This window comes from Styela clava, chromosome 7, assembly GCF_964204865.1.
Source record: "Styela clava chromosome 7, kaStyClav1.hap1.2, whole genome shotgun sequence".
Taxonomy (NCBI): domain Eukaryota; kingdom Metazoa; phylum Chordata; class Ascidiacea; order Stolidobranchia; family Styelidae; genus Styela; species Styela clava.
The window spans coordinates 10,383,676-10,396,784 of NC_135256.1; the positions used below are offsets into that span (position 1 = coordinate 10,383,676).

Here is a 13,109-nt window from a genome sequence, read left to right on the forward strand (position 1 = left end):
AACTGCGGTGACGAGGGTAAGTTTGCTCTGCTGAAGGTCTCAGTTTCTCTAACGTTTACGGATATTAATGAATATTATAGAAACACATACGCTGGAATTTGGTATTGTGTTTTGCGTAATTATGACGAGGAATAGCGCTGATTACGCTTGCATTCGTGAATGAAACGAGTGATTTATGAATATTTTTAAGGTGTATTTTGGTGTTGTATTTGATGGCCTATCGCAAGTACAGAGTTGAAAATATCAGTGATAACTCGCAGCGATTAAACCTATTCAGGCTTAGTTAAAAATTGCAGATTTGAGGTGCAGAAACGTCTATATTTGTCTTGTAACGATAGGCACTATCGTACCGGTACAAGATAATATTGTGGCAATTTAATCTTTAATCCGTCTATTTGAATCGGATTAATTTTGTGTGAAGGCTTCGCGCCTCTGCTTTGGGGTCGGATCTACCATTAATTAGACGGTTAGAATATGTAATCTCACTAACATGTCAAATTTATCCCGCAGAGTGTCAGTTTTAAAGAGATGAGTTCTTCCGAATGTTTGCTTTTTTGATTACGGAATGCTGTCGAGGGCATCGCCGTGTGATACAGTATCTGTGTATGCTTTGTTTTATATCGGGAGGAAGACTCATTTATTAAAATGCTTATAGACAGATTTTTAATAAGCCTGTGAAATATTTTAAACCAACTAATACTGGGCGAATATCGGTTAAGTGGTAGGTAGTATCTGTTCTTGATTTATCGCAACTTTTGTCTTCGTTAGAATAGTTTAGTTTTTTTTTTTGAGTTTGGCCTATTTTTATAGCTGTATAGTTACATTTTGTACTACAAACAGTGATTCAATTGGTAGAAGATAGGCAGTTGTTTCTGTATAAATGATGTTTTTATGTAACTGAATTAGCTTTTTACTTTTTAGATTACGAAGCATTAGCATTATATCAGAGTGTTACATTTATTTATAAAACTTATCAACAAGTTATAAATCTATTGGAGAATCAGAAGCACAAACGGAACATAACGTTATTTCTCCTTGACACCCAAACACTGACGACAACTTTTTTCCATCGAGTATTATTTCACCGAAAGACTAGTAATACCGTACGGCAACAGAAGATTACATTTGCCGGGAAATTATACAGAAAGAACTGGCAATGCACTTACTGCCATATCAACATTGGCTGTTATGCCTGCTAATTTTTATTACGTTTATGGATGTTGGACAATCAGATATCAGTAAGTAAAATATTTACAGTATAATTTGTTCAGAATTGTGTAAATCGAAGGCTACATATCTATCAGGTCGCAGCAGATTTTTATTCAAAATTTGTAGTTAGTTCATTAGTCGTAAATTTGGATAGCCGTTCCATGTTAGTAACAAAGTCGTAGTCTGCGATATATTTTTGTCCACACCGCGGGATTAGCATAATTAAATTAACTCAGTATCAAGCGTGCATAATCGCTCACGGTTGGGTGGTGTCAAACTTTATAAAAGTTTTGAAAATCAAAACACGTCGGTTTTAGAAACCTGCTGAGATCAAATGTAACCACGGTACTATGATCTTCCATGCGACGCGCCGAGAATGCGCGAACATTTTCACTATACTGGGCATGCTGGTTTGAAAGTGGTGAAAAATCGTGAAACAGCTGAATATCAAAGTTACCGGTATGCAAAAGCTTGGAATATTGAAAGTTCAGGGACCACAAATTACTTCATATTGAGTTATATAACACTATCATAAATTCGGTTTTCGGCGTTACTTCACTTTCCATAAAACAACGTATTTGATATATGTAGTACGTATTACAATTGAAATTTAATTAAATTGAAACAATGGTATTATAATATTGTGTTCGTTGGTTTAACAATCGTAAAATACCATAATTACTGCATGTTGTTAGTAGACTTTCGGTCGCCATGGTTAATCAGTCAAACACCGGTAGTTAAATACAGTAACTTTTATTATATTATTTCGACTTAGTTGGAAGACCGATAATTATTTTAAAATCTATGAATCGAAGGCTTGTGTCCATGTCTCACGCAAAATATGGTAGCACATCATGAAATGTTCATAATATAGACTTCTAGTAAATAAGCCCGTGTTGTCTTTTACTTGAAAATGATAATAATTACATGTATCGCATTGCGCGATTTCTCCATATTCACCACACAAGCGAATTTTCGACAATGTGAAGTTTGTTTTATACCCTTCGTTCATAACCAATCAATCTCAGAGGTGTATCTGATAGCTGTAAATTGTTCAGATAACGCATCACATTTATGACGTTAACATTTGATATTTTGTGCGAATACGCTTCTTCGAGCTTTGTAAGAAAGTGCCAGCATATCTAAAAATAAATATCCTTTGCCGCAAATCAAATATAAACAATATATTTCCGATGACATTAAACTGCATCAAAGCATGAATCGGTTAAACGGGCCACGAATTGTGCGTTTCCGCGTTCGGCCCAAATCGCCATTTCGTTTGGTTGAAAATGTTGATCTAAGCACGGTTTTTGTCATATTATTTTCCGATCTAAGTCACGCCTCCATTTGTTAGTGTCCACATCCCTAAATATGAAATGTTTTCTTTATGGCATAACGTAATGGCAACAAAACATCCAAGGAATTCGATTGGGTTAAAAATAGCCGTGTAGTTCGACCTACGCCTATACAATACGTCTAATATATTTATTGTGTATCTGACGCGCATCGCCCGTTTGATTATATGGGAATCGTGATTCCGTATTGTTTGTCCATTGGGTTGGGCCTCTATTAAAAATAAGAGTTATTCCGTTGTCTCTTTTGTTATTTCGACATGAAAATGCCGGACACCGACGTTAAGAGGGCTTATCTTTGACGCATACGTGGTTACGCGCGCTTTTTTGGAATTTCTGACAAACTGAAAAGATATAGGAGATTTATTGTCCAACTTTCACTTATTAATTTAGACGTTCATTATGTTTGGATTGGTCAGTCGCTAACAACAAATAACATTTTTTTACGTTATGTTCTCCCCGCTTGCGACTGGACGCACCAGATTAAACAACCTACCACGAGCCGTTTTTGCAACTCAAAATGTATATTTGCTCGAAATATTCATTTACGTAATGATAAACAGCCTCGGGTCGTCCTCAGAAATTGAAAATTTGATAACTAACTTTGATATCATGCACGAAAACTCTATGGAATTTCATACCCAAACCTTAAAAATATGACATCACAACTGAAATGAAGCAAACACGCAATCACGCAATTTAGTTGATGAAAGAATACGTTTGTAGTTGGGGATGAATACTTTTTCACATGGTGTAGAATATGGATAGACTATTCGGAGCATATATTGCGATAGCGCTAATATGTATATCTTCTTGTGCTTTTGTAATGGAATCACACCAATTAAAATTATAGAAGTGTTTTTTGCGATTTTTCGATTTAGAAAAGTTGAACTAGGTATAAACACAATTTCAGACAAAGAATCATTTCTCTTGGCGAATTTACATATTACCTGCTTATCAAATTAGTAAGGTCATGTGACATTCTTTAATAATGATTTTATCACTGTCTATGTCGTAATCAAGTTCTCTTTTAGAAGTATTTTATTCCATTTACTTTACAATGAATCATGTTTTCTTAATATTTGCGCATTTTCCAATGACGTATGGAATTCGACCTGTCCCAGTCTGGCTAAATAAAATAGGACGGGGAAATGGAATTTACATATGTTCACATGTTTAGATAATTATCAAAAAAAAATGAAAGAAAATTGAGTTTCAGCATATTAGTGCCTTTATATATTATGGATTCGTAGAATGGATGCTTTATTTGTCCTCCCCCAAGTTTAATATTTTATTATACCCATTCACTTATTTATGCATTGTCATAAATTTGCCCCAAATTTACAATTGTTCTAAAAATACTCGATATTTTTATTGGATTATACATAAAACAAAGCGCGCACCTGTTCTTGCTGCGTCATTTGTGGTGATCATAAAGTAAAATCATTAATTTGTCACAAATTAGTTCAAATAATTCCTAATATTGATAATCTATTTGAAATTAAATTTTTGGTTAGACATTAAAAGAAACTGATTCAAGAGTATAATAACCTAAATTTGAAATTTATTCCGAAATTAGATCAAATACGCCGCCATGGTTAATGGTTCAATTTTATCTTCGTGATTTGTAATGTTACTTAATGATGAGGCGAAACCAATTGGTGCTAATTTTTACTTAGCGATTTACCTAACGACCGGTCTTCAGGTATAGTTTGATGTATTTTTAGTGTCAAAATTTGTCAAGAATGTTACCGGAAGTGTTCTACTTCAGGAAATGCTTCGGGATAAATGACAAATCTAATGCCAGTAAGAAACCGCGCTTTTAATTTAGACTGTCCCTGGAGATTTGTGTTTCTCAAAACCTCTCTGATGGGTTATAATCAGTTCTTACTACAATCAAAGCTTGTGTATTTGTGGCTCAAATTTATTATTTCGGCGCACTTGGCCATAAACTATCAAATTTTATCTAGAAATGTTTTCATTGTGGGATAAAATTACCTATTATCGAAACCCTCGCTTTGCCACTAATTTCAGACAATACTGCATTCGCGGTGGATGTACTACCATTTTCAAAACATGTATGATTATACACGGCCGATCATGCGCCATTATTAAAGAACACTGGATGTTCGAGATTTATCTACGGCACGTGTTCGACAAGAATAATTACTCATTGGTAATACACAAGTAAAATTGCATTTTCGTTTCCTGTCTAAATTACACGGCTGAAAACCAAACGCAAAATTACAAGTATAAATCATACATTAAAATTGCGCCAATTTTATTAGAAGATCAACAGTTTTCTCTCATTTTGTTCAAATTTTGTCTAGAAAAGTTGTAATTGGGATTGCTTTGTTTTTAATCGTCTATGAAAATTGTATATTATACCGAAATCCGTTTTCCTTAAATATATACAATATATTAGAGGCTTTACAAACCGCCCTTTTCTGGCGGAAATTAGTTTTTAATTGAGACAATGTCCTCTATTGTCCAATATAATTTATTTTTAGCTTGCGAAACTTTTTTTCAAATCTAAGTTACTTGATGAAACCCGATGAGATATCAATTAGCCAGGTTGAAAACTAGTTCTAGAACTTCAGGCGACTGATTCATTTATGTATTCATCACCATAAAACATGTCATCAAGATGCCTTCCGTACCACTAAGACTAAGCTAATGACACAGAAGATTTCTATTTATTTCATCGTTTATCATTAATACCTTGTCTCGTTATTCTTATATTTAATATTATCGAAATTTGGCGAGAGATATCTTTTTATCATCGATATCTCGGTTTCATAAGCATAAATAGAAAAGGGAAGTTCGTTCGTGGCGACGAAACTAGAAACGCGTTATCATTGACGATGGTAATACGGAGAACTGTTGCAATAAACCAACGACAATCCCCATTTCTGAAAATGTTGTAACTCACTAACAGTATAAAGAATATGTGTAAATCATATGATGTTGATTGTACAATTTATCGGCCGAAAATATCTTCGACAGAATAAAAATTATTTCATTAATAGAAAATTTTTCCAAACTTTAATTTCATTCGTTGTTCCCAATGTAAAGAAAACATCCATTAGGTATGTAACGTGCAACACGTTCGTTTCTTTGAATAGCCCGGAGGGATACGAACGGTGATTATTTTACAACGCGCATATTTCTAACTTGAGTCCTGATAAAACGCCAAAATGAAACATGCTATCATATGAATAGATGACTTTGTCATCCTTACAGTTGTAAACATTGATACCCTTTTTACGGATAAATCATGAATGAAAAGTGTGATTTATATATGGACCACGATTAAAGAAATGGGGTTATATTTTAGCGTATGGTTTTGAGGTTTTGAACGTGAAAGTTTTCTCTATTGACGTTGGTAGTTACTCACAAGAATGAAATCACAATCTTGTTTTTCAACATGATGATGCGTGAATTGTAAAATTCAATCAGAAATATTCACGTACGGTCATTGAAACGCAGTTTAATAAAATGTAATAAATGGTTAATAAAAAGAAAATTGGGCAACCGTTTCAGTCTTAAATATTTATTGCTGTTCTTAGTACCCTGACGAGATAATAATTGATAGCTTAACCCTTTTTTATCGTAGAGACAAGATACTTTGACTTTGAAGGAAAACGCTTTATTTTATAAAATGAAAAATTCTTTGTTATGTCACCTTTAAGAGTACTGAACATGTACACAAAATATTTTCCTTGCTGGTCAAAGATGCCAATCAATGTTTTGCTAATTTTTCGTCTCTGGGTCAAATGACGACACTGTAAACGTTGTAAATTTTGTAACCCTTGTTCGACATTCATACCAGGTTGATTTTACGACTCCTAAAACGGGACATTGTTGAAATACCTGAGTGGCTTACGACAATCATAATGTAATAATATCCCTTTCTCTTTTATACTGGTTTTGAATAGCTAGAATTCACATTGTATACTTTATATCAGAGTTATTACTCAATTCAGTCATATATTTGGCAATATTATTAGGTAATGTGTTAACGAAACAGCATGATTTGTGGGGTGTTTAAATAAATGTATGTCAGACGAATGATATTTTTTTTAAATTTATTTCCAGACGAATTGTTAGATAGACATGTTTTGTCTGATAACTCAAGTATCAAATATGCATTACGTAATGAATATACTTCTGAATTATAAACCAATTTCGTGCCAAGGCGTAATCAAGCCCAATATTGCCCTGTGTTTATCTAGCCGACAGGTAGTTAGTGGTGAAACGATGCATTCCGTCAACATTCCGCGGTCATAGAAACACGACTTCATCAAAATAAATAAATAAACGTGAAAGGAAAATGCAGGTGTAGAAAAAGTTTAATGTCTCATGCATGGGGGATACTATGTAAATGCGATTTATCCTCGTGCCATAAATGATGTGTTGTATATCCTCGTGTTTCTGATCTGTTGATCAAAGGCGCAATACACAAAGAAAATCGGAACACGCAACCGTAACAAATGTTTCATTGAACGTATGAACCTTTGTCTTATACGATCGCAATCAGTCAAGTTTAAATCCTGCTGTAATCGACTCGCAAAGATATCTTTACCCGGCACTGTACCGATACCAAACACCAAACATTAGTTCTGTTTGGTAGGTACTACATTTCAAGGAAAATCCTATTCAAATGGCAATTGGGGGCATACATCAATCCCTATTTCAATTCTAGCTACTTCTAAGTTTTAAATAATGTACAGGAGTTTCATTCCACCTAAGTAATGCAATTACCCCACTGGAGTTATAGTCGGCTTCGAACTCCATGGGTTCCTCCTAAGGGTGATATTGTTCCGTGTTATTATAACGTGATTTTAGTCTAGACTAGTGCGTGGTGATATTTGAGTTGATATGCGCTATATTTGTCAACATGGTAAAACATGAAAATATCCAAATTTATCGTATACCACGCAAATGATATTAAGTAGGAATTCGTAAAACGACGTCACTTATCAAGGTTTCAAAGTGGATCGGAGAAATTCTTTTTCTAATGACATTGCCGTTTTTTTCATCATATGACATCACATTTAGAAATTTCCTCTGGTAAAAGTTAGGTTATGAAAATATAATTATTTATAAATAACATTTTCGTGAGACATCTCGGTCTTTCGGCGACCGAAAAATATTTTCCTATCTCGATATCGCGCGTAGGTTTACAGGTTTATATCGTCAGAGGTATTTATGGTTTTCGAGTGACGAACATGCGACCGAAAATTCATTCACACTTTCTGTCTTTTCTCCAATACGTCATATTTTTATCGAAAACTCATGATCATTTTGCGAAGAACACTAATCACTAAATATTACGAAATGCAATACTTCCTAGATTATTTTAGTCAGATTTTTTCGTATGTGTAAATCTTAAATTGACAACTTAAATTTCAGAGATATATCTATTTATGTAAGGTAGATAGCACATGCGCCATTGGTTACCGATAGATACCAAGAAACAGTCCTTTCATAATAAACAATTTCAAGCTAGTTGGAATCCATTTGCCAACGATGTATACATGTTTCGTCCTAAATCAATCTCTATTCTTCGTTCCCTCAATGCGTCTAGTCATCCTCGAAGTATGTTATTTTAAGATACCCTTAACAATTAAATCAAGGTCACCATGGGTAATACCTACGATATATTATACATTAAAAAACTATGGAAGTTGTCTAAGTGCCTTAAATTGTTGTGGTATTTGAACAGCCCCCTGTTTATTGGATTGGCGGTCTAGTTTATTGGGGTGTTGAGCATTTTCAGGCTTAATTGTGGTTTGGCTCCTAATTTCGAAATTTCCCCATTAGATTAATATGCTCGTTTTTAACTGGGTCGGAGGGCTAAGTCGATTAAAAAGGGTATTTTTATGGGTTATAACTTATAAGGAATGTATAATACGCAAAATTTAGTTTCCATTACCGGGTGTTTTCTTTGTCAAATGTTGTTTCAGCCCATTCAGCTGAAAACAATGAGTCGCCTTTTTCATTTTGTAGTTTCATATTTAGTAATAACATACAAATAATATTAAATCTGCCGAGTTTTCTTGAATTGCATTATTTTTATGACAGTATCACTTGTAAGTTTGCAAAATATCAATAATATTACAAGGAAATTATTATTATTGTTTAATAATTCAAAACCTAAAAAAAAGCTTTTTATTTTATTGCATCACTCTGGGGTAAAACATTGTCATTCACTCCATAAGCCGTAAAGCGAGAGCATTAAAGTCAAGTGCCATGACACTAAGTTGTCTCTGGAGACGTTTGCAAATGACACTTTAAGCCCATATGGATACCGATCGATATATGGCAGATTTTGTTTAATAAACCATGCAGATTAAAATTTATCGAGTTTACGAAAATGGTAGTTGTTATTAAAAAGTTTCAACGATTATAGTCATGGATGGTATCGACTTAACAGCGGATAGAATTCGTACAATTCTCGATCACTGACCCACTGTTTCATTTCCGCTCGTGTGAACAAATTTAATCAATGCAAATCTCTGAATTTGTTAGTGTCTTGTTAATAGGGAGAACATACACCACAATCAAAGAAAAATTGATTTTATATCGGTTTTGAAAATTCCTTCCACGCGGAAGCGACATGCGGATAGGTTAATGACAATTTTGAAATGAGGACATGTTGATTTTTTGGCGAATTTCTGATCGGGATTTCATCTGTCAAACGGAAAACAAATATGTCGAGATTCTAAAATTTTGTGACGATGTGTTTGCGTCTGGTTTGTTTACTCCGTGTCCGGATCTGAAATCTGGTATAGCGCTCGGTAATGGGAGCAATGCAATACACTGTTTATTTAAATAGTGTCATTGGGTAGATAGCGAGATATTTTGGAGATGAGAATACTATATTTCCCCGTCCTATACTTTGGAAATTTACTGGTTATCAACCGACACGAAGCAAGGTTAAAGGCAATGACTGTTACTGAGTATCTTACATGGCATCAACTATTAGTATTACATTGAAACATACCATCGTTGTCTTGTATCGGAGATGCTAGAACGTCCAGCTAAAAATCAAGGATTAAGACCTTCAAGTGCAATCACCATATTGCTGAAATAACAACTGACGATTATATCATAATACCTACTTACTTCAATAGATATAATTTACACAATTCAAATATGGGTCGGGGCTAAATTAATCTCAACATATGATGGGGCTATACATGATTGAACAAATATATAGGATTTAATAATATTCATATAACCTTTGATATTACGCATCCGCTCGAGTGCTGATTCGATGATACTTTATATTGGCGAGCGATTTTAAAAATTTTAAATAGAATATAGTAAATAGAACCCATTCAGAAATCTTGTTATGAGATTTTAAGTCTTTTGTGCTAATCGTCAAGTATTATTAAGTGATGATTATTACTTCACCACAAAAGTAGGCCTCGTACTGATGAAGTTCTGTAATAGGCAACTTTCCATTTGCTATGAAGCAATATATTATGCACTAAGTAAAAATTCAACCTGTAAAAAGGCATTTTTAATAATTTATTGTTTGTGAGTGAGTTTTTTCTTTCATTTGAGTGGATTCTGACTGAGTAACTTGTCTTGAGAAATTATTTGGAAAATATTGCTCGCCTCAAACATCTTTTCCGGCTATAATTTTATTCTCTCGCGTGTATTTAACACATATGATTTTGCATTAAGAATGTTGATGTATTGTCAGAAAATCTAAAATAAAAGTCGGTCGACAGAGGCTTTGAATACCATATATTTGTTTCCTTTAACAAGCCGCATTGAAATGCCAATATGCTTACTATGTCTAGTCGGTTACCATTATTACTCAATCTATACCGGACTAAATATGATCCAATAAAACATATCATGGGGCTTTTGAACAGCGTTTCCGGCGACAGATATAGAATCATAATGATGCGGCGGGTTATGTAGACAAAACCCTTGCGCGTGTGGAATTTCATTGTGTTATGATATTTTATATCAAAATTGTAATAAAATACCTCACACACGCCGAAACTATTACATGCCACCTATTTAACCTTTTTTATGTGAACCATGGCGTATAAATCGTGAATTTTTATGTTATATATATATCGGTGGCATGAACAAAATAGCGAGCGAGCTCTTTATAATTTTATACACAAATTTCCAATTTTAATTTAAGTAATAGTATTGCATATTCTTTGAGCTAAAGCACTGTTTTAATTCAAGTTCGTTTTACTTTTGCAGGAGTTCTATTTGATACGAAACAGTCGAAAAGTGACTTGAAATGGGAGAAACACCCTTCGAACGGGGTAAGTAGTAGAAGCCGTTAAAGGCAGTTACATACTCACAAAGTCCGCTTCTAATTTCAGTCCTCTGTTCGATATAGGCCATTTGTGTAGCGCACTTTGGTAGTATTTATCAATCGCTACTTGGTATGTGTTTCAAATGCCAATGTAATTGTTACCCATAATTTGACATAACTATAACTATTTTGCGATATCATCAAAAAGTCAAGCACTGACAGGTACCATGAGCTGACGACAATCGCTTTCACCTTAACAAAATATTGTCATCAAATTCTGAATTAGATACGCTTTTATTTTGAAGTCAAGGTAGCTAGCTATACAATGAAAATAGAATTATCCCACATCATAGGAAAACTGTCAAAATGAAGCAATTAACACTTAACTGGATCAGATACAAAAACGCCTAATATTACAATATATTACAATTCCGATCTCTATTATAGTTTCGATTTCTTGTTTTCCACCTGTTTATATTCAGATATTTACTTTATACTTTTCTCCTTGGCATGACACATTCAAATTTCTTCTATCAAATCCTCATTCCGACCGCAAAATACACAGTGTTCCCTTTATTTTTTGAATGATTCATGTTTAATTTCTACTCTCAAATGTTGCAAAAAAACGTAAAGTGGACAATTATTCCGCTCTGGTAGTAATGACTACCCTTAAGCCTACAAAATAGGTTGCCCCTATCCGGCCCTTATGCGTGATTTTGGGGCAATGTCAATAAAATAGGACAGTGTCATCTTCACTGGGGTTCAAATCTTTGCGCTTTTACTATTCTGGCTCACGAAAACACGATGTTTATATCGGAAAAAGTCTTATATTCTGTTATTTACAGTTCATGTCGATTGATCATTTTTATTTTTGACGAAATCTGCTCATATTGTGTCAAGTTTATTTGACTGGAAATACATTTCTGAGTGGGCTATCGGCTGTAATTATCATAGAAAACTATTTGGACAAGCGGTCATTATGTTATTGACTTTTGATAGTAATTTCTTCATATGTAAGTTTAAAACGGAACTACTTCATTGACTAAGAAGTGACATCATTGAAAACTGAATATTTTTATTGTGAATCGTTATGGCGTAATTCAAATTCTATAGTTTCAGAATGCAACAGAGTGTTTCAAGGCGGTATTATGCCAAATTTTGAAGCTTCCATCGTTCCATGACTAGTTTATCATTAGATTTCCTAAAGAATTAGTTGTTCAGTGGCCTCTTGGCGCCTCAGTTGAAAGTGCATATACTCAGTTTTTATTTGGTGTATAGGTCTTTGTATTGAAATCTTTAATTTGAATTTCAAAATCCGGAATTGTACAATATTAACGAATGATGAAATCGGAGGATAAACTCATACCATTAACATTATGGTACTATAGTATAACACTTGGCAAGGTTAGTTATTTATTAACGATCACCATTCCACAGCCAGCGTGGTACGTATTCGATTGCCCAGCAGTACGTTAGGATGACAATGCGATATCCACAATGGAATGAGGGTGCGTATGTTTGAATATGGTTTTTATAGTAATTATGGACATCGCACGTTTTCGTATGTGATCTGTTTACCCCATCGTTCGTTACGTGATTTGTGACCGCTTATAGTTAGTGTGCAACACCACATTGTGTACATGATAAATTTAAAAGATATAATATCCTGTTCGTTTATTAGTTTGTCACTTTTAAATGGAGTAGTTAAAATTTAATTTATTTTTAATGGCATTACTGTTTAATGAATTTCTGCGCTGTAATCATGTCAATACAAATTTCCAGTCATTTTTTTTTGTCTACAAATTTTGATTTATAACATTAACAGCATTAGTTTCGAACGATTGTTGTTATTTTATTTGGAACAGGATAAATTTTCAGCTTCCATTACGATGTCACGTCGCAAATCTTACGTCAATGTTTCCGTTAATTTGATCCGTAGTGTTTACGTTGCGTCGAGGTGAATCGGAGTACGAATACCATCGGTGTTTGATATCCTACGCATTTAGTACCCAACGGACCGTTCGTGGTCGATTTACATACCGAAACCGCGTCACAAATGTTAAGTTATTACGAGAGGAATCAACTGCTTGAAACGCTATCTGACGAATATAGGAGATTTGCTGAACATGACCCAAATATGGAAGCCTTGTTTCCCTCACATGAAATTATGTCTCATGCTGACCAGGCAGGCCATAAGCACAATTAGAAAAAACTGTTAAATTTTTTTGGATTTACACACAGTGGTGTTATTC

At 34.1% G+C, this 13,109-nt stretch overlaps 1 protein-coding gene across 2 annotated transcripts in view; it reads left to right on the plus strand.

The window, feature by feature from the left end:
• Window positions 1-565: 565 nt before the first annotated feature.
• LOC120327739 (ephrin type-B receptor 3-like) overlaps window positions 566-13,109 on the plus strand; it is a 43,721-nt gene continuing 31,177 nt past the window's right edge. Inside the window, exons 1-3 of one of the 2 annotated variants that reach the window (XM_039394091.2) lie at window positions 566-721; window positions 922-1,238; window positions 10,800-10,864. In XM_039394091.2, coding sequence (XP_039250025.2) covers window positions 1,157-1,238; window positions 10,800-10,864 — 147 coding nt within the window. In that variant the 5' untranslated portion in view covers window positions 566-721; window positions 922-1,156. The remainder of the gene's footprint in view (window positions 722-921; window positions 1,239-10,799; window positions 10,865-13,109) is intronic. The other variant, XM_039394090.2, reaches the window with a different exon arrangement.